This window comes from Eublepharis macularius, chromosome 9 (genome assembly GCF_028583425.1).
Source record: "Eublepharis macularius isolate TG4126 chromosome 9, MPM_Emac_v1.0, whole genome shotgun sequence".
Taxonomy (NCBI): domain Eukaryota; kingdom Metazoa; phylum Chordata; class Lepidosauria; order Squamata; family Eublepharidae; genus Eublepharis; species Eublepharis macularius.
Genome location: NC_072798.1, coordinates 51,265,420 through 51,288,373, shown reverse-complemented (window position 1 = coordinate 51,288,373; position 22,954 = coordinate 51,265,420). Strand labels below are relative to the sequence as shown.

The 22,954-nt window shown below is 42.9% G+C and overlaps 1 protein-coding gene across 4 annotated transcripts in view; it reads right to left on the bottom strand.

The window, feature by feature from the left end:
* KITLG (KIT ligand) overlaps nucleotides 1–22,954 on the bottom strand; it is an 88,378-nt gene that overhangs the window by 5,437 nt on the left and 59,987 nt on the right. For all 4 annotated transcript variants that reach the window (XM_054988253.1, XM_054988254.1, XM_054988256.1 and 1 more), the window contains 5 exons: nucleotides 22,368–22,530; nucleotides 16,903–16,986; nucleotides 10,039–10,148; nucleotides 2,445–2,521; nucleotides 370–449 (listed from right to left, as the gene is read on the bottom strand). In XM_054988253.1, coding sequence (XP_054844228.1) covers nucleotides 410–449; nucleotides 2,445–2,521; nucleotides 10,039–10,148; nucleotides 16,903–16,986; nucleotides 22,368–22,530 — 474 coding nt within the window. In that variant the 3' untranslated portion in view covers nucleotides 370–409. The remainder of the gene's footprint in view (nucleotides 1–369; nucleotides 450–2,444; nucleotides 2,522–10,038; nucleotides 10,149–16,902; nucleotides 16,987–22,367; nucleotides 22,531–22,954) is intronic.

Below are 22,954 nucleotides of genomic sequence, written 5' to 3'. Positions count from 1 at the left end.
GCTGCAGCTGGGTCCGGGTGAGACATGCAAGTTGTGGGGTAGTAAATCACCCAGTGGTTGCTGCCAGGCCTGGCCACAATGAGTCTCCCCTTTTCTTAAAAATACAGGTGTTCCCTTTTATCATTTTAGGGGGATTAACCCTCCCCCCTGCAATGTATTTGTTTCTAACTTTTTCTGTAAACCTGGTCTTTTCTGAGGTTTGTAAAAAGATTTCTTTTGCCTCTCTATTTCCCAATCTTGGATTTAAGTATCTACAGATGCTGTTACACTGAAAATTAGCTAAAAAATAGTAACTCTACATTTCAAAATACTTGTCTTTGGAAAACTTGAATGGAAAGTCAAGGATTTTTTTTTTTTTGCAGAACTTACCTAGACATGAAACAGTAACAGTGTATAATAAAAACAACAGCTACACTTGTAGAAATGACTTTTCTTTCTGTTGCAGCATACTGGAAGGCAAACAAGCATATTTTTTAACAACCATGTTAGGGAAAAAATAATCAGTTTTAACATGATGAAAAACTTTGTAGCAGCAGAAGAAGAAGATTGATTTGTAGAGAAAGCTTAGAGGGGTTTTAGTATTTTATAGCATTATAAAATTACTGTTTCACTGTACTTTGTGGCAGAATACAGGCCAAATTAGACACTCAAAGATCAGTAAGCTTATCTTAGGGTTGCCAGGCCCAGCCAGGCCCAGGCCCAGGCCCAGGCCCAGGCCAGGCCCAGCCTGGCAACCAGCCTGGCAACCAGCAGGAGACTGGAGTGGGGAGAGAGGACATGGGAAGGGTGTCCATCAGCAAAAGTGGGACATCTCTTCTGGGAAAACCTAGAAGTCATGTCATGCCTCTCTAAGAATCACAGGAAACTCTGAGGTAAAACTCTAATAAAAGGTTTTTGGTGATTCCTAGAGAGGCATGACATCACTTTTGCGGATGGTGATTTTTTCCTTTCTCTTGTCTGGTGCTGAAGTGAAGACATGCAAGGCCCACTGAGAGTGGAAGATTCTCTACCCCAGCAGATACATAGCAACCCTAGCTTATCCCCAGCATATAAATAGCAACTACAGGAAGCCCAAATCAGACACTGAATGCCCGGAGACTTCTTTCAATCTTTCCTTCCTTGCAATTTTCCTAACCCCAAATGGTCCCTGGGAGCTGCCATCTGCCCTACCTGGGTAAATATACAGATGAGTTATGAAATCTGTATGTTTGTTTTCCCTGCTGCGACAAATATTTTTAGAGGTTGCACACACGTAAAAATAAAAGAACAAAACAAGCGCTGGAAACCCAAGATTAAAGGTTCATTAAGTGCAAAAGGAGAACATTTTATCCTTAAGGCATATGAAACCTTAAGCAAAATACATTTGCCTTCAGAAGCCAAAGTGGGTTTAAAGAACCCATTCAAAAAGGACCTTAGGTTGCATTCAAAGGTCACTTTCAGTTGACATATGTAGAAACCTGGCTTGTTGCTTGGTTCTTTGGCTCCTTCTCACATAAAGACTCTTGGTTACAAACTAACTTACCATAACAAATGAATTCAGGAACACAGCTTAAGTCAAATCAGTTTTCTCTAATAAACTGTGATTCTAACTTGGATTAAGCCTTTATTTAGAGTATCTTTATGTGCATTTGGGAAATGGCTCAGAGAGATGGTTTAGAAAAGGGATAGGGACTGTATATTTTATGTTTCTGTATGTATGCTCCTACTGGGAAGTCACCATGTTGTTTAATATATCATGTTTTGTTTTGTTTCAGCATTGCTTTCAGCTCTGTATTAGGATTTATGTTTATTCTTCACATTTCTGCTGTTCATTCCCTATTGTATTATTTACTGAATGTCCCAGCTGTTGATATTGATTTACATTGTGTAATCCACCTTGAGTCTCAGTGAGAAAGGCAGACTATAAATTAAATACATAAACAAACAAATGAATAATCCCGGTTAAAACATGTGCTTGCACTCATACATCACAGGTAACTGGAGTTTGTTTCTAACTCCATGTGAGATTTTCCATGTGAGTTGGAAACGGGTGGCACAGTGAGGTGTACAAGCCTGGCAGTGTTGGGTTCATGCACACTGGCTTACGTAACCTGTCTGAGCATGGTCAGGCTAAAGTACAGCAGCAGATCAATACAATGAAATAGGCTTAAATACAGTAGCAGATCAGGTCTGCTACATGGAAATAATCAGAGTGTATCAAACTCTTCCTCAACTGTCATTTGCTTCATATTACAATAAAAAGTAATTAAAATAAAAAGCACAGATTTTCATAAATATTGTAGAATACTGCCATAAATACTGTATGGCATATGTCTCTAAGTTTTTCATTGGACACTTTTCACAACAAGAACTGTGATAACATTCAAAGTATTTTGATCTTAAGAACATGCTAGAAGGTGCATTTGTTTAAATTTTCCAGGTAAACTGTAAAAAACTGAAAATACCTTATTTCGTTATCCTCATGGCAGACATCAGACTGTGCACTCCGGTCATTCTCCAGTATGTGTCTGCAGGTTGCTTTCTATGGAAAAAATGCATTAGACACTTTACAATCTCTCTCTCTCTATAAAGACAGACTCATCAATGCCCAGCCCAAACCCCTGGACCTAGAAACCTGAAACTTGGGGAGAACATTCCTTTCCTGATGTAAAGACTCACTAAGAAGGGATTTTAAGAAATTTGTTCCCTAAGGGGGTAAAAAGGGGTAAAATGTGTTTTCCCATAGGGATACAGCTTCCCTGTGTGGCTGGCAGGCTGCTGCCTGCTTGCGTCCCCACCCATTTCCAGCTCTGCTACTCTTCCCTGAATGGGCCAGCCTTTCAAGGGCATTTGCATATGCGGCCTGATTGATCCTCACCCTCGACATTTTAAATAGTATACAGTTGCTATTGGGAGTCACTGAATGTGTCCTGGAGTAAAATGCACCTCCCAGTCTTCCCCTAAAAGTTCACTCAGGTTGCCAATCTCCCTGTGGGGTCTAACTTTCCTGTGTGGCTGGTAGGCTCCTGCCTGTTTGCCCCCTGCCCCCCCCCCCCCCGGATTGGTCAGCTGTGGAACTCTGTGTTCTGAGGTAAAAATCAGGTCAAGGAAACTGCAGACAGTTGAAGAAAGGCGGTAACTGGATTTAAAGTAGTTAAATACCATAGTGAAGCATGGGTATCAAGCTAGTTCTAAAATAAAGCAAGCTACAATATAAATAAGCAAAATACTGTTGTTAGTTTTCCTCTGAATAATAATATGGGCTCTAATTTTTATATTGTAAGGGAAGTATGCTGTTTTGAATATAATCACTGGACAGAGCCCAGCTTTTAAGGTGTTTTAGAAACAATAAATGTTATACTATTAAGGAAACATAATTATGCAGTACATGTCTCACTAAAAATAAGACTATCTTATGTATATGCGGATCCTCCAGTTAAAAATGGAGCTTCCTCAGTATCTTTTACATGCATAGCATATTTTACTACTGCTTCTTTACTGCAGAGTCTTGATATCTTTTCTGGCAGAACTTGTTGCAAGAAAGATCACAGTTTCCCACATTTCATCCCACAATATTTTGTAACCCCCAAAATTTGCTTCAAGTGCTGCATCTTTCCTCCCTCAGCAGTAACACTCTGATACTTCTTGGCTTTTTTTTTTTTTTGCTTATGCCCGCATTTTGTTCCTTGAAGGGCATTTGCTCCTCCTCTTCTGCACTGTGATGGATGATAGATTTTCCTTGATTTTTTTCCAGAGGAACATGGTAGTACAATGCTATAGTTCAGGGAGGAGTTGTAATTTATGAACACAAGACATACTTCATATGTGTGGTATCTACTGTTAATGGATCTCAGATAACTAACAGATAAGATCCCTGCCTTGGTAAGCTGTTACAGTTAGAACAGATGGTGACATGGACCAATGCGCTGTCTCAATTGATAAAATGGCCTTCATTGTTATTTTATTTATTTTAAATATTTATTAGCTGTCTTTCTACCAAAGAGGAGCTCAAGGCAACTTACAATATAAAATACAAACATAAATATTAAAAACAACCATTAAAAACCTAGATAAAAAACAAAGTTAAAATACATTAAAAGTGGTTAAGCAAAAGTCCTCCTAAATAAAATAGTCTTAATCGGCTTCCTGAAGATAGAAAGTTGAGGGGGCCAAGCATGCCTTCCTGGGGTGATTGTTCCACAATCATGGGTCTGCCCACCAAAAAGGCCTCTCCCTGTGGGCTTAACTCCTGGGCAGGAAAGTATGGGAGAAGAAAGTCCTTCAGACCTTATGGGAGTCTGATACTTGCATGAGCCAAAACACAGGCACAGCTATCACTGACATTTGGGGAGGAAGAAACCACAAAGTAGTAGCACACATGATCAGCATGTCGATGGTTCCAAGTGCATCTCTAGGGTGGCAGGGCTGAGAAAGACCTACCTTTGCCTGAGTCCCTGGACAACCGCTACCAGTCAGAGTAGACAACTGAGCTGCGATGACCAATGCTCTGATTCAATAGAAGGCGACCTCTTCATATGTAACCACTTTTCATTAAATGGAGCTAAAATACTATGTTGCTAGTATTGAATCTAATGATTTTATGATCGTGAAATGACCCCTGATAAAAATATTAAATATTTTTATCAGCAGCAATGACTCCATACGGTCACTGAAATGCCAGCATATCAAATTTGTAATGACGCATTATGAATCGACAGAGATTTCCAGTTCCAGTGAAAGATAACAGATGTAGATGCTGAGCTCTGCTCCAAGCAAATCTGTTTAGTTTATACTAGATTGTTTTTCTTTTTTCCCCCTTCACTCTGTAGTGTGGTGTAGTTTGTTGCAGCCTAGGAGAAAAGTTGTTTTTCTTTTGAAGTGGCTGACGCCGGTTCAGCTGGAATGATCTCCTCTCCTGCTTGGAAAATGTGGAGCCTAATTAATCTGTTGTTCAGGCATTGGTCATTGAAGAGGGAGGGAGAGAGCTTTCTTGCTTGCTTGCTTGCTTCCTTTCCTCTCAACCTCTTTCTAGTTTTCATTCCTTTTAATATTTTATTTTATTTAAATTAGCTGCCTTTTAGTTGTGTTCTGGGTTTGTGTTTCTCTGGTGCAAACACATTAATATTCCTAGTTCTACTCTAGTTCTATTTTCAGTTCCATCTTAGCTATTTCATCTGTTTAGATTCACTACAGCCACTTTTATCAGCATGTTAAGAGCTGTAACTTGAATGTTAATTTTAGTTTTAATTTTATAGCTATTTTAAAGCTAATTTACAGCTGTTTTAGCATTTTGATCAGTATTTTATTGTCTTACATTACATTTTATCAGCATTTTCTTATTGCATTTTATCAGTATATATCTTATTCTCTATCACTTATTAAGGATTATTTTAGTGGGTTTCAATCTCAGATATCTTATTAGTTTAATATAGGCTATATATTTATAGGTTAGTCCCAGATAATAGATTAATAGTAATGGGGAAAAAAGGTCTATTCTTTATGAGGGGGAACTGTCAGCTGCAAAGCAAAGTAAGATACAGGAATATTTTCAGTAGTTTTCACCAAGAGTAATCATCAATAGGGTTGCCCCTTTAATAAATAATGTGCTGGTATTACCTAGTTTTGAGGATTCTATACTTATCCCTTCCACAAACTTCCCTACTGACCTGAAAGTATTTGACAAATTGCTACTACAGACTAACTCCTCTGGATCTTTAAAGCAGAATGTCACCAGTCGGAAGAGATCTAAGGAGCAGGTGGCAATTTTTACATCTCAGACATGATTGTAGAGACTCTGCAAATTTTTTTTTGAAAGATTAACTTTCTAACAGATCAATAAAAGATGCTCCTGGCCAATTTGCAAGTGGCGTGTGTGTGTGTGTGTGTGAGTAGACATGAGAGCAAGGTAAGGTAAAAGAAATACAGCTGATATCATGAATGAAGTTACAGGGGGCGCAAAGAATATTAAGGACACCAGCAAGACAACAAAGTTTTATCAGAGATGGCCTCCCTTAGATTTGGAACACAACACAGTTGTTCTAAACATTATTCCATACAAGGGATGTATGATCAAATGGTTAACAAAGCAAATGGCAAAAGAACATCTTGTTTTTCTTCTGCATCACCATTTTTCATCAATTGATTTGAGATATGTTTCAAGGATTCCAGTGTTCCTGAGAGGCGATAGGGTCAAGCTAGAATTTTTTCTCTCTAGAATTTCTCCATTAGTTTTTTTTAAGGTGGGATTTAGTAAAAACATACAGGATTTCCCCGGTCCAATCTTTTGTTCAAACAGCTAGGACCCCACTTCTTACAATGTCACCTCTAAGAAAGCAATTTAGATAGGGAATGGCGGGGGGGGGGGGGCGCTAAAGATACAGCAAACTGTGACTAAGATTACTCCTCAAAATAAGACATCTAGTTTTACCGCCCACTCATCAGAGAATCAGGAGATGCTGATTGATTTGACCTCCCCTTCCCCTGAGGCAAACAAGACTGCTCTGCTGGCTAGCTCTCCTGCTAAGGAATATGTGCTGGCTCACCCTGAGGATATTGAAAGCAATCTGTTGGCATCTTTTGGCCTACTTCCCATTTCTGAGCAAAGTTACATGCTTTCCAGATTGCAAAATACTAGGCTGCAGAAAACTCAGGACAATAAAAAGGACCATTTATATGCTAAGGGATAGTTGTTAATTAGTCCATAAAAATTCACTTCATACAAAGTTTCCAGCACTTTGAGCCCTTCTGGTCAAATGGCCTTTCCTACTGAGCCCCAGCTGGAGATAGAAAAGGGGAATCTTGCCACCTCTAAAGGTGAGAATGAGTGACTAGATAGAGAGAGAATGCACTTTCTCTCCTGGAATATGGGCAGATGGACAAATAACATGAGTATAAAGGGAACAGGGAAACTCCTGAAGAGCTATGATATAATCTTAGTACAGGGGACTTGGTCAATGGGAAAAAATATATTCTGGTTATTTAATTTTTGTGGACTAATTCTCTTGAGGCCATAAAGAACAAGAAGAGGGGATGTTCCTTGGTTAGCATAGCTTGTCTTATCTCAACAAAAGTAGCTGCAGAAATTAGAGTATTACCTACTTATCCCCCCATGCAATGGCCTTTCATTTGAATTTTCAACATCTCCCATTTATAGTGAATAATAGGACTGTGTACCCCAAAAAGATTTGCGAAAACCCAAATCCCAAAAAAGATGCACCCCAAAAAGATTCAGGAAAACCCAAATTCCGAAGCGGCAAGACATTTCCAGCTATCTGGGCCCCGGGGGGGGGGGGGGCTTTTCTTCCCAGATAATCCCACATTTGCAGGGGACCTTCACCTAACCCTCCTCTCATGACCCCCCCCCCCCAGTTTCAGGGAGATTGGACTTCAGGGGAGCCATGTTATGGCCCCCCAATGAAGGTGCCCCTATCCACCGCCAATCTCCATTATTCCCTATGTGGAAAATTGGAGGGGAGGGGTTCTAGGTGGCGGGGGTGGCATTTTGCAAGCAAAATGCACCAAATTTGCAGGGGATCTATTCCTACCTGTTCTCTCAAGCCCCCCCCCCCCCAAGTTTCAGGGAGATTGGAATTTGGGGGGGGGGCATGTTATGGTTCCCCAAAGAAGATGCTCCTAAATTTTTCTTAGTGATTCTCTGGTGTGAAGGTTGGTCATCATAGGGAAGCTTAATGAAGTGTTCTGAAGCACTTCAGTAAGCTTTGCTTTGGCATTCCTCAATTGCTTCAGTAATGCTGAGGCTGATTTGATGGTGCCAAAATATCCCAAATCAGGCCTGATCCAGGTTAAAAATCCGGATCCGGACCCGAAGCACACATCTATAGGGATTAATGCCTATATCCCTCCCGCTGTGCATAAAACGGACTTACTTAAACACTGGAGTAAATTTAAAGAATACTAAAAGTACATTTTTTTTACACGTTTGTGTTGTTTGGCAACCTGAATAGACATTGGCACAAAACGGAAAAAAGCCAAAACGTGTTTCGTCATGTTTCACAAATTGCAAACCACAAATTTTAATGAAATTGACCTGTTTCACAAAACGATTCGTTAGTTTCGTGATTCATCAGAACCAGTGCCATTTCAACAGCCCCTTCACCCAGAGGTGCCAAACAGTGTGTGAGCTCTCAAAAGAGAGAGAAAGAAAAGACAAGCAAATTAAAAAAGGGGAGGCCTAGGCCCCAGAGTCAGGCTAAGGCCTGAGACTAGGGTGGGGTGGGGTGGGGTGGAGGAAAAAAGGCACTCTCACCCGAAGACCTTCCCACAGCTAGGCCAAGAACTGGAAATAAGAGGCTTCTTTCCGTTTCTTTTAAAGCAGCAGCAGCCAAAAGCTCAATTCCACTCGCTTTCAGACTCCAATCCCAGCAACAGGTCCTCCCTCTCTCTCTGTCTACTGGGACTGAAAAGCACGAGGCAGAGAGAGGTGCCTTATATAACAAACGCTGACATAGAGCAGAACAGGAGGTCTGTGGTTGGCAGACAAACCTGCCTAACAGGATTTGGAGGGGTGAGATTGGTGTGTCCACGGCTACAGAAGGCCCACCTCCTCGGTTGCCTAGGGGATTAACCCCCTGCTCCTTGCTGTAGAGGGCAGAATGGAAGCTCTCCAGTTGGCTAGGAGAGCTGCCTATCAAGGTTAAGCAGGCTATGACTGGGGTTTCCAATAGCAAGAAAAGGTCTGGGCCCATTGTTGCCTAGAGATTCAATGGATCAGCACCAGCCTGTCTGAAATTACGAATCGTTCATGAATCTAATGAAATGGGCCAAAAAATTGTGAATTTCATGAAAACTGCAGCCCCACAAAACGTGGTTTCGTGACACACGAAACTGCCCAATTCGTCATGAAAATTGCTTCGTATTTTGATTCGTGCCCATGTCTAAACCTGAATGCACGCACTGGGGCTTCCAATGAAGAACTCTTCCTGAAAAGTTTTGGTGACCAATCCGTAGCTAATTTCTCTGTTGGGGTAAGAAAGTCAAAAGACATTAAGAGGAAAAGATGCTTCTCTTACAGTTAATAATGGCTTGAAGATAGTAACAGTTCCCATCAAGTTGACAACCAACTGTGGTGCTAGTGTTATTTTGTTTTCTTTGAATAGTGTAGCTTAATTGATTTTCTTGGAACAACTGAGTATCTGGAGGGTGATCATCTCCATTCATGAATGATTCTCTTGGCCCCAGGTAAAATTAATTATCCATCCTAAGAGTCCTTGCAGTTTAGGCAAACTCATGGTAAACTCCCACACCTCTGTGTAGGAGTTGAACTACAGGGATGAAAGCTGAAGAATTAAGAACCCATCCCAGAGCAATTTACTTTAAGACTTTGAAATCCAATTGTACTAATACTTCAGATCTTTTTGTTGTTTTAAAGGATTTGATGGATTTATTTCAACCGATATATACATATGATTGTTTGGGTAAAAGTTCTTTTGGTGCCACAATGGGAAACTTGTGGTTTGATGCAGACTGCAAGACATTCAAGCGTGCAATATGCAGGGCTGGATCTACGGTTGCCAGCACCCAGGGCAACCGAAGACTGGCCACTTATGCGCACGCACAGTGCACACGCACTCCCGGCGCTGCATGATGATGTCACTTCCGTCCCGGTGTGCTGCAGAGCTGGCGGCGGTGGCAGCGCAAGTAGCTGGGAGGCCGCCTGCTCCATTTGCCTGCCCCGCAGGATGGGGCGGCCAGCTTGCCATGCACCCCCTGTCCTGCCGCCCGCACGCTCCCGGGCCTGGCAGCTGCGCCCGGCGTCCCCTCTTTAGTGGTGCCAGGGGCAGACTACCCCCCCAGCCCCCCCCCCCCAATCGATCCAGCCCTGGTTATATGGACTGCCAGTTTAAAATTTGTAACACAAGGCACAGTCTACTCAGACTGGAAGCAGCTCTCCATGGTCTCAGGAAGAGCTCTTTCATGTCATGGGTTCACTGGAGACATAGGGGATTGAAGCTGGGTCCTTCCCGCATGCCAAGAAGATGCTCTGCCACTGAGCTGTAGCCCCTCAGTCAATACAATTTATTTACAATTTATAGTTCTTACCTTCCAGCATAGAGCTCCCAAAATAAAGCCAATGAAAAGAGTCACCAGTGATGTTAGTGCTATGCTGATTCCTTGTAAGCTAGGACTGCTGAGCAAGCCCAGTGCCTCTTCTGTAATTAAGAACACTTTTAATTAGTGAAAATGGCTTTTTAAAAATAAAAACTTTTAAACTAGTGTTGTTATAAAGTATTAGTAGTTAAGGGATCACTTTGGCAACCATACAATATATTTAAAAGGTGATGGGTTTGTAAATAAGTGTTTTCTTTGCAAAAAAAAAAATCTGTGTGGTTGCTGCATATTCACAGTTTTATTTACTCTCATTCAGGAAAGATAAACATGCTGGCAACTGAATAAGCATATTTTTTACGATCTGCAAAGTGACACTGATCAACATTCATCTTTATTCCTCTTCTATGGATTTTATGCTGAAGTATCCCTCCTCCCTATTAAACTCCCAAGGCCGTTTACTGAACCAGACTGAATTACACAATAGTAATTCCCTAAGGGATTGAGCAATACAAACTCAAAACTCAGTAAGTAGCACATTTGCTATGCTGTCGATCTTTGGATCAGAATGCTCAAATAGTCTCATACGGAGGTTACATTTACAATCAGCAATCTGGCAGCAGCACACAGAACAGTTTTACTGAACAGAAAAGCAACAAATCATGAAATCATTATAATCTCTATCCCATAGTTACACAGGTGTTTGTCCTGTATCTGTTTGGAGATGAGTGTGGCACATTAAGAGAGTGTTCTCTGTGTTATTTTGGCAGTATTCTTATGTACACTTAAAAGTGAGACAATTCTATTTTAATAAAAAGCAAACTATACAAAAACAGGCATGGTGAGCAGCTACCAAGGCCCACATCTATTGATCCATGATGCATGGCCCATGTGCTTTCGTAAAGAAGCAAGAGATGACTCCCAAATCCCCTTTGATATCACAGAGGCCTCTGGGACGATCTCCAATTTCTTGATGGCAGGAGCACCTGGGAGAAGCAGAAGATCGTTTCTCCTACAGAAAAATAGGAGAATGTGGTATGGCAGGGGTCTTTGTGATGCTTGGGACCTGTGATTCTAACTCTCACTGATGTGACTTCCACCAGGAAAGGTAAGATTGTTTCCGCAGGTCCTGGATACATAACTGAAGCATCTGAAACAATCTACCATTCCTGGTCAGAGAGTTGATGGATGGGGAGCAGCAGTGACTCTCTCTTTTACTGTTTCATTGCTTTACATGAGAAGGCTGAACTGCATGATTGCAACAGCTCCCACGTGGAAGAACCAACTGATATCACAGGACCTTCACATAGTTCCTGCAGGTTTACAAGCACGCAGGTAGCCATTCCACAAAGACGGCTGATAATTTGAACTATTGAAACAGATGGTTAGCAAAGCATGAATGACTCGGTATACTTTCTAGTTCTGATTATATTTTGCAGATAAGCAGCTGACAACGCAATCTAAACAACATCAACCTGAAACTACTGGGAAACATGACAAGTAAGTGCTCAAGAGTTCCATTACAGCCTGCTACAAGTTATTCATTATTTCAATTCCTTGGTGAATAGTGTCAGACATTTTTATGGGTTTTATTTCTCATTTACTTCTGCCACAAAGAACCTGTTCTATCTAGTTCAAACCACATTTTGAGCTTCGCTGCAAACAGTGCCTGACAATGCTAATGCACAGTTTATAAGGCTGCTTTATAGTTGAAATCTTGTTCTTTAGTCAGATTTATAGTCAACATTGTTTGAACTTTGTTTAGGCCCTGCAGGTGTGCCAACTCTAAAGGAAATTTTAGTCAAGCAGAACAGACACTTCATGCTACTGTAACTAGAAGGTGATTTTTAAAAACAATTCTAGCTAACCAGAGTGAATTAAGGGAGCAGACTGGAAAATGCTATCTTATTATTGGCTAATGTATTCTTATTTCAGTTCTTATTTGTTGCTTCAAAATAATTTTATTGTTTGTTTTTTCAGTGCAACTCAGACTAAAGACCCAGTACAACGGAACACTAAGAGAAGTCCTGCACTGAATTTCCAAAAGCTGCCTGCCATTAGCTTCCAAAAATCCCACAAGAGGATATGAAGGTAACTGTCCTAACTTGTTTGCTCATCAGGAACTGGGCAACATAGTAAGTATCTACTGACAGGCCAGTCCTCCATGAATTTATCTAACCCCTTGAAAAAGCAGAGACAATCAGTGAAGTTCGTAAGTCGACTATGCTGTTTATGCAGAAGTGTTTTCTCTATTATGACTCTGTGTGTGTGTGTGTAAAATGCCATCAAGTCACAACTGACTTTTGGCAACCCCAGCAAGGGGCTTTCAAGACAAGTGAGAAGCAGAGGGGGTTTGCCATTGTCTTCCTCTACAGAGTCTTCCTTGGTGTCAAGAACTGATCCTGTTTAGCTTCCAAGATCTGACAGGACTGGGCTACACTGCACTGCCTTTCCTCCCATCATGAATCTACTGCCAATCAGTTTTAGTGGATGATTGTGATTTTTAGCATGATGGGATATGGAAGCAAAATTGTCTCTATCCACTTTCTCCATACTGTGCCTAATTTTGTAAACCTGTATCATGTTTCCTCATATTTTTTTCTAAACTAAAAAGTCTCAAAAATATTTTTATACAGACACTAATTCAATAATTTGGGTTGCCTTTTCCCACACATTTCCTCACATCTCTTTGTGAGATGAGGTGATTAGAACTGTGCACAGTATTCCAAATGAGACAGATTTATATAAAGGCATGACAATACTGGCTGTTTTATTTTCAATCCATTTCCTTATATACAAGTTTCAGTGAATGGATGTACAATCCATACAGCGTACACTTGATTCTTCTTTATACATGTGTTGTGTAATTCTTATGTTACATTCAAGCCATGTGCAGCAAAATGCGTGACTGATTGCAGAATGAGCCCGTCCTGAAGGGAACTGCATTCCCACTGAATGAGCAGGTTCATAGCCTGGGGGTGCTACTAGAACGTGGCCTACAGTTGGAGGCTCAGGTTTCCTTCATGGCATATAGTGACTTTTATGAACTCCAGCGGGTTCACCATTTCTTGGAAAGTATAATCTGGCCCTAGTGATCTATGCTCTCATACATCCAAATTATATTACTGAAATGCACTCTAGGTGGGACTGCCTTTCAAAATGGTTTGTAAACTTCAAATAGTCCTGAATGAGCTACCCAGGCTATTGTCAGGGTTGGTTACAGGGATAATATCGTATTACATCTGATCCCCAGGACAATTAAAAGTGTTGGTTCTTACTTTTATAACCCTAAAAGACTTTGAGTCAAGATACCTGAAGGATGTTTTCCTCCTATACTATCAAGCCCACCAGTTAACGTCTGTTCTCTCAAGCCCTGCTCTGAGTACCCTTCACCAGGCTTTTCCTCATGTTCAACTTATTCCTGATTTTCTTAACAGTTGATCCAGGTTCTTATGCCTGCCTGCCCTTTCTTTGCATTTTTACAATTGTAGAGATGGTTTATTTTCTTCTTCATGTTTCTTAAATAATCAGAGAGGGAGCTGACATCATTAGTGTCATCACAGCACTGCCCCCCCCCCTTTTAATTTTTCACACAGGCTTATACTGATATAGCAATATAAGGGCTGAATTTAAAAATAAAAGACAGAAAACGAACATGCTGCCAGTCTTTACATGGGAAGTTTAAAAGTAGAGCAGCTTCACCACTCATACCAAAGTCCCTCATCTCCATGGTCTAAACCGGAAAGCCCTGCCCAGGTTGACCCAAAGCCAGGAGGCAGGGTTGGCACTGGCAGGGCAAACTAACCTCTGTTGGGATAGAGCCCAGGGCAGCAGTGACTGTATGTTTTTCAAAGCATGCTGCTTTTTCTGGAATCAGAAATGGGGCCCTCTCCTGTGCCACAAAGGTGTTTTTTAAAAAGAATAATCAATTTCACCTCAACATATTGACCTACTATCGTAATAATAGGTGTAGCAGGTTCTCTGAATTCATAGCCTTCATTTTTTTTTAAAAAAGCAAGTCTCTAGCTTCTTCCCTTGTAGAGATATAAAGAAAAAGATATCTCTGCAATGGAAGGGACTAGAGACTTCCTTTTTTAAAAAATGAAAGCTCAGAATTCAGAGAACCTTCTGCATCTATTATTACAATGGTAGGTTGACATAGTGATATGAAATTGAGGATTAAAAAAAGATTGAAAGCAAAACAAAGCAAGGGGAAAAGGCAGGGGGAAGGAGTGGTTCAATGAATGTTTGAAAAAGTAGGTTGGAGATGAGTGGAGTGGGCAGGACAATTAAAACTGAGAGAAACATTATGTATAATAAAAAACGGATTCAAAATTAACTCCAGAAAAAGATCAGGGTAAAAATGGTCTCAAAAGAACCAGGGGGGGGGGGGAAACAGAGAAAAAAACAAAAAATGCAAAAAATAAAGGCTAAAAAAATGTGTGTGGAAATCAAGGGATAAATCAAAGCAGTATGGAGCCAGAGTTTATGAAAAAACCTGTGCAGCAAAGCCCGTCTTCAGAAGTGAGGCAAATGGTGTCTATAGACAGGGTTGGAACGTCCTTCTCCTTGAGGCTCACCTGGCATCAGGCCTGAACACGTTCGGGCCCAAACACACAGGCTTTTAATGGAGGGGGGTTCCTACTAGATTTGTAATGGTCTGCCTCTGTTTTATGAGTAGTTTTTATGTTCACTGATGGCTTGTTTTTAATGGTGTGTCTTAAATATTGTGTTGTTGTTTTAATTGTGAGATGCCTCTAGCTGGATTTTGAAGCGGTGGTACAGAAATATTCTAAATAAATAAATCATAGCCATATTGGAGGAGGGGGACCAAAAGTTGAAAAAATAGATTTTGTGGAGCCAAACCCCATCGTGCACATTAAATTCCCTCAAACAGACATCTGTGTGTTTCATATTTATACTCTGACCCTTTTAAGATGCTGTTTATTTTTTTAATTTAGCTGTAATCTGTTGATGCTGCTAAAATGAAAACATTTGTGGGGAGGGTGCATGGAAAATAGTGATAGCTATCAAAACAGGTCTCAAGCCCGTGGAAAGATCTGCTTTTAACCACTTCAAGACAAGTTGCATAAACTACGTATCTAGATACATAGAAAAATGCTGGCTGTGTGAATAAAAGTTGCTTTCCATAAATCACTCCATCTCATGTTCTTAATGATAGATTTGAAACTTGTACTCAAACTTGTATACTTTGATATTCTGTATCTCTCACAGTGCTTGTGCATCTGTTTATCAAGATTTTGCATCTATTTATCAAGAGAGACATTAAATGTGAATACTTTGAATGTTTCAAAATCAAGCTATAACATCCATCCCTGCTATAGTCTACTTTTCATAATAATAAACAAAATGTCAATCATCTCAACTGTGTCAGCTAAACAAAACCAAAATAGCTGGATCAATTGTGATCCTTCTGATAACATTTTTATGTACTTGTCATCCCTACAGAAAATCATCACATCAGTGTACTGGGTGGAGTAAGATTTTTTGGAGTTACCTTTCTGAACACCTTTGATAGGATAGTCTTCCAGAGAAGTTATGACATGCCTAAAAAATAGGCCAAATTATGTTTCCAGTGTTGATTGTCTAATTATAGAAGGGTCAGTTAATAAGGTGTGTTGTTGAAAAATTAACTAAAAAAACCACACACTAATTCCCATGCTATGTAACCCAGGGGCTTATTCCAAATTAATTAAAACAAGATTGTTATCTATACTACTTCAATGCATTTCTCACCTATACAGTAATTTGCAGTGCAATCCTAAACAGAGTTACACCTTGTAAATCCTTTGACGTTAATACACTTTCATGGCTGTAACTCTGCTTGGGACTGCACTCTTGGGTGATATAATTTTAAAAGATGGGCAAAACAACAAAGAAGCAATACTGATTTAGTTTGCTGGAAAGCATAAATGCAAGAAATGTGTTAAGCTATAAAAGTATCAGAAAATGACAGTCCAACTAAACACCATCTTGAACTCTCTGTGAAATGCAGCTACTGATTCAAAGGTTAATTAAAAAGAAATATAAATAAACAAGTGATGGCCCTTCAAGTAATTTTGCCCTTTTCTAGTCTGAAACTCTCATTACTGCACCGCACTGGATTTCATGTAATGGTTGCTATTGAAGAGTAGCTAGCAGCCAGTGTGGGTGAGTCATAACAAGTTACTGGTGGGTCTGGCCCTGATGATTCTTCTCTCAAAGGCCAAAACAGCCCTGCCTTCTCCCCCTGATAAAAACAAAGGTTTGAAGGCTAACAATACTGCTGTGATGTATTGTCGAAGGCTTTCACGGCCGGAGAACGATGGTTGTTGGGGGTTTTCCGGGCTGTATTGCCGTGGTCTTGGCATTGTAGTTCCTGACGTTTCGCCAGCAGCTGTGACTGGCATCTTCAGAGGTGTAGCACCGAAAGACAGAGATCTCTCAGTGTCACAGTGTGGAAAATGCCAAGACCACGGCAATACAGCCCGGAAAACCCCCAACAACCATCAATACTGCTGTGGTTGCCCAGGGCTTTCATTTTTTAAAGTACAGGTGCTGCTGCCATTATTTGAGGGGATTAACTTCCCATTTTTTTTTCTTTAGATTTCAGATTTTTCTGCAAACCTGAAGCTTTCCTCAGGTTTGTAGAACCTTTGACCGACCTGTCCTCCATGAATCTGTCTAACCCCCTTTTAAAGCCGCCTATGCTCATGGCCATCAATTTGCCATCAAATGCATTTCTGTTACTCATACCAATCAGGAACTGTCATCCTGAACAATTATTGTTCTTTATTCTTTTTGTTTTTCATCAAGAAAGAAATCTTTCGTCATGGTAACACACTTCTTTGTACTTACTGTTACTGGTATCACCACTGCTGTCATTCCTAAGGGAGCTAGCAGCAACGGGAGGTAACCAAAAGGGCTTGCTGACTCTGGACTCTATGGCAGAAAGAGAGTGCATCAGTGGTTATTTTGGAAAAAAAAAGAGTTTCGCTTACCGTAACTGCTGTTCATTGACGTCTTCTGTGCAGACACAGATGGGACTGCGCACGCGCAGGCCTGCCGACCGGAGTTTTCTTCTAGCTAAAATTTCCACTAGGGGGCGCACTTCTGCCGACCGCGCATGTGCGGCTTTCCCCTCCAATACGGCCATCCGGTGGAAGGCGCCCTCTCACCCTCAGTTTCTCCTGTGCCGCCGACCCCCCCCCCCCCAAAAAAAACTTGTAAGAGGAACATAGCGGGGCAGGAGGGAGGGTATGTGTGTCTGCACAGAAGACGTCAATGAACAGCAGTTATGGTAAGTGAAACTCTGTTTTCATTGTCCGTCTTCTGTGCATCCCCACATGGGAGACTCACAAGCCGCTTACCTGGAGGTGGGTATGTTCTCTCACTGGAAAAGCGATTGAAGCACAGCGTGACCCACAGCAGCCTCTCTGCGCTCCAGCGTATCCAGGGCATAATGTTTGGCAAACGTCTCAGTTGAGGACCAGGTAGCCGCCCTACAAATGTCCCGAATGGGAATCTCCTTCAGAAAGGCTGCTGAAGAAGCCTGGGCCTTAGTAGAATGGGCCCGAACCTCCAAAGGGCAATCGACCTTAGACTGTGAATAACAAGTCCTGACTGCCATCGTCACCCACTGAGAGATCGTCTGTGGGATAGCAGCCTTACCCTCACGAGGACCAGCATAACAAAGAAACAATTGAGTCACTTTCCTAAATGGGCGGGTTCTCTGAAGGTAGAAGAGTATCATGCTTCAGGGCCACTAACTCACTAACCCTACGTGCCGATGTAATTGCTATTAGAAACGCAACTTTCAAAGACAAAAACTTCAACTCACAAGAAGCCAAAGGCTCGAAAGGGGCTTTCATAAGCGCAACTAGCACCAATGTGAGAGACCACTGAGGGACAATCTCCCTAACAGGAGGGTACATATTCAGCAGTCCCTTCAAAAAAGCTTTGGATAAACTATGGGAGAAAACTGTCTTGCCATCAATCTTGTGATGGAAGGCCGAAATGGCAGCCAAATAAACCCTGATTGAAGAATTTGACAAACCCAAATCCTTAAAGCTCAAAAGAAAATCAAAGATGGAGCCCAGTTGACAGGTCCATACATCCAGTCCGCTAATGGCAGCCCAACTCTCAAAACGTTTCCACTTAGCTGTGTACGATCTACGGGTAGTATCCCTCCTGGCATTAACCAGAATCTCTGCTACTCTGTCGGACAAGCCGGGCGGACCCTTATGAACCATGCTGTCAGTCTCAGTTTGGGTAGATCGTGAAACAGAGGAGATCTGGAACAGGGTCAAACTGACAAAACAAACCCTGTGATAGTTGCATCACTCACTGAAACCAGGGTTGACGCGGCCAATAGGGCATCACCAGAACCACCTGTGTCCCCTCTCATTGAATCTTGCTCACTACTCTGGACACCAGGGGAAACGGTGGGAATGCGTAGAAGAGGTGCCCTGTCCAGGTGATCTGAAAGGCATCCCCCAGGGACTGTCGACCCAAGCCCCCCCTGGAACAGAACAGTGGGGCTTTCTTGTTGCTCTCTGAGGCGAACAGATCCACCTCGGGGAAGCCCCATTCCTGAAAGATTCTGTCCAATTGGGAATCTATTATTGTCCACTCGTGATTGTCTGATGTCAGACGGCTCAACTTGTCCGCGATCACGTTTGAGGTTCCGGGGATATGAACTGCTTGTAAATGAATGTCCCTGTCTATGGCCCATTCCCAAATTCGCATTGCTTCCTCGCAAAGGGCTCGGGAGGTGGTGCCTCCCTGCTTGTTCACGTAGATCATGGCCGTGCAATTGACTGTAAGGATCTGAACTGCCTTGTGTCGAAGCGTATCTGCAAACGCGATAAGGGCAAAGCGAATGGCAATCAGCTCTAATAAGTTAATGTGGAGCTCTCTGTCCTGAGATGTCCATGTACCGTGAGCCCTTAATGAACCACATTGAGCCCCCCAGCCTATGGTACTGGCATCAGTGGATATGGTAATCTGACATTGAAGTGAGCCAAAGGCAACCCCTTGAAACAAGCTACTCTCTGAGAGCCACCAGGTAAGAGATTGAATCACCCTCCGAGGGATAGAATATTTCCTGTTCTGGCTAGAAACCTGGAAATCATGCACTGAAAGGAACCAAAGTTGAAGTGGTCGCATGTGCAGTCTGGCAAAAGGAGTAACACCCGTGGAGGACGCCATGAGGCCTAATAAAGCCTGGATAGCCGATGCCAACTGAAAACGGCATCTGGAGAAAAAGGTCACAATGCGCCTAATGCGCACCGCACGGTCAGACGGTAAAAATCCCTTGTTTTGTATGACATCAAGAACCATGCCAATAAATTTTGCCCTTCGGGAAGGGATTAGGACTGACTTCTGAAAATTCACCAAAAGCCCAAGACGTGAGCAGGTACGGATCACCTTCTCTACATGTTCACGAAGGAGATCCGCAGAAGGGACTGCTAAAAGCCAGTCATCCGAATAGGGGAAAATAAAGCACCCCTGCTGCCTCAGGAATGCCACTACTGGAGCCATATACTTAGTAAAGACTCTGGGCGCCGTGGAAAGGCCAAAGGGTAAAACCTGATATTGGAAGACCCTTCCATTGGAGATGAACCTCAAAAATTTTCTATGGTCTGGGTGTATTGAGATGTGGAAGTACGCATCTTTGAGGTCTAGAATGACAAACCACATATCCGAGCCCGATTGTTGCTGGGGCTGCCTGAACGAACCATAGGGTGGATACGGTTGGTATCTATGGTTCCTGCCATGATAGAAGTAAGATGAACGGTACGACTCGCGGTTGTACTGAGGTGGCTTTGAGTGGGTAATGCCGTAAGAGCGTGCTGTTAGGCGGTCTTTGCGCTTCTGGGAGAGATATTCGTCCGTCTTGCCGGAAAATAGAGTCTTCTCCTCAAAGGGCATATCCTCGACCCTATTCCGAGTTTCCAGGGGCAGTGCAGTTGTTCGGAGCCAGGCGTGGCGTTGAAGCACTACAACTGATGCTAAGGCCCTTGAAGATGTCTCAAGGGTATTATGGCCAGCACTGATTTGCTGCTTGGACAAATGCAAGGCCTCATCCCTGATCACCTTGGCAAGCATCTTCTGATCCTCAGGGAGCTTGTCCAGAAAAACGGCAATTCTGTCCCATAAGAAAATTTGGTAAGCGCCCATTATAGATGAATAGTTGGAGATTTTAACAGCTAGGGCAGCTGAAGAATACACCTTCTTGCCCAGGGCATCCAGCTTCCTACTTTCTTTGTCCGCCGGGACAGCATGGGATCCCTGCTGCTGTCGAGATTGCATCTCCTCAGCCACAAGTGATGATGGTGGTGGGTGAGAGAAGAGATAAGTACACACATCATCTCTAGTTTTGTAAAGAGCCTCTAGGCGGCGAGATGTTGGATGGATGGAAGCAGGCTTCTCACACACAGAGGTGATGATCTTCTCCAAGCCCTCGACGATAGGGAAGGCGATGGACGCTGGATTCCCAGAGTAGATATGACGTATTATCTTGTCTTTGGGCTTAGGATTCACAGCCGACACTTCAAGCTCCACAGAGCGTGCCATCCTCATCATCTGTTCTGCATACAAACGGAAATCTTCAGTAGGGGAAACCCTACCGGCCCCAATGATGATCTCATCTGGTGATGGATCCGATGGAGGGCTGGGACTCTGCTTGCGCTCCCGCTCCGAGAATCGTTAACCTTGTCCCCGATGAGGGGAACCATAATGGGAGTAGTCGCTGAGGGGGCGCTCCCAATCCTCTGGAGCCGACTCGATCGAGTAAGTATGGCGAGGACGGAAGAAGTCGGAACCGAACCTCTCAGCAGAACGGCAGTAGGAGCAGGGGACTCTCCCTCGAGGACCCGACGACATTCCGAACAAACAGGAGAGTCGGTCCAGCGGGTCTCATGGAGCTCGCCTTCATCAATAGATGACTGGTAGGGAGGCGAGTGGATCCGAGGGGAAGGGGTCTTAGGTCTATCCCACGTCGGATCCGTCTGGACAGAAGCCGTGTGCTTTTGCTTAGACGTCTTCTTAGGAGGCTGGTCTGAATGTTTTACTTCTCCAGCGCATTTGTGAGTCTTCGGCTCCGAAGCTGTCGGATCCGATGATTTGGTCGGATTTGAGCCGCTCGGTTCCGATCGCGTGGACTCCCTCGAAGAATGGCCAGAACGGGCTGAATCCGAGCCCTTCGGATCCGAGGGCTTCAGGTCGACCTTCTTCGGATCCGATTTCACCGATGTCGGATCCGACGCGCTCCTCGGACTCGGTGTAGACGACTTAGGTCTATGGATCCGAGGGGTACTGGAAGGGCCCTCAGCACTGGTCTCTGAAGGAGCAGGCTCTCGAGCCCGACTGGGGGAGGCCGATTTAGTGGTGGAAGTAGCACTCCGAGAAGACTTCCCGCTCAGAGATGGGGGCTTAGAAGGGTTTTCTGAACCATTAGTCGCCCGCATAGCCTGTCACCAAAGCATGGCCTGCAGCCTCGCCTGTCTCTCGGCCCTCGCCTTAGGAGTGAATTTTTGCCAATGCTTGCATTTGGGAACCACATGGGTTTCCCCCAGACATTCGAGGCAGACGGAGTGGCCGTCTGTGCCAGGCATCTTAGTTGAGCAAGTCACACACCTCTTAAAGAGTGCTTTTTCAGCCATCTTGCTCGGCTGAAACACTCACTGTACCAATTGGAAAAGAAGATGAAACGCTTTCACTGACGATCGCAGTGGAAGCAGCTAGCTCTTCACCGGTTGGCGGCAAAAGAGAAACTGAGGGTGAGGGGGCGCCTTCCGCCGGTTGGCCGTATTGGCGGGAAAAACTGCACATGCACGGTCGGCAGAAGTGCGCCCCCTAGTGGAAATTTTAGCTAGAAGAAAGCTCCGGTCGGCAGGCCTGCGCGTGCGCAGTCCCATGTGGGGATGCACAGAAGACGGACAATGAAAAAGTGAATTACTAAATACTGCAACAAAGGCAAGAATTATTCAATTAAAATTTTTACATGCAAGATTGATCCGCAGTTAGCAACAATTGGTTTTAGCTGAATTGTTCAAAAAATCTGACTTCCCCCAAAATATGCATTTCACACACACACAGATTGATCTCCTACCTTCCTGGCCTGCTTAACGTTTCTCTAATATGACAGAGCGGTTAAGAGTTTATTGTCAAAGTTTAGCAGCTAAATGTCGCCACAAGAAAGATCTGGGTCTACATTTAATCACCTGTAACTGTACACGGAAGATTATAAAGAATTGACAGAACCCTGCTAAAGGAATTATAAAAATTTGCATCAGTTGAGACTACGAAAGAACTCTTACCATTTTGGGGTATTTCTGTGGTTGAAAGCAGAATACACTCATTCTGCTCTGGTTTATTTGCAATGGCTTTGTACACTTCAATGGTGCTATAAAAATGCTTAAAGAAGTCTTCAGGGAAGAACTGATCTTCTTTATACAGATAATCATTTTGTTTTCTAAAATTCTATAAAAATACAACATTTATTTTAAAAGAAAGTTCATATTACACTGGTCCATCAAAATCCAGAATTAAATACTACTCATCTTTGGGCTAAATCAGATAGGACAATGAGATTTTTCACTGGATGGGATAGATGTTAGTGGGTAGTGTCCACCCCTTCCCAAAATCCACGCATGCTAGCTCTACCCCCATGTATTTGGCATCGCATAGGCACAAAGCTTACACACAAGGAAAACATCCCCAGAAACGTGAACGTTAGAAAAGCAAGAGTCTAATCCTATTCATTTTCATGTCTGTAGCTTTTGTGCCCTCATTATGCTGAACACTCATAGGCATAGCTTGAGACCAATGTGCTGAGTCCCACATGGGATTGATGAACGCCATATTTCTTCCCATCCCTGCACATTTCCATGTACACAAAAGGCAG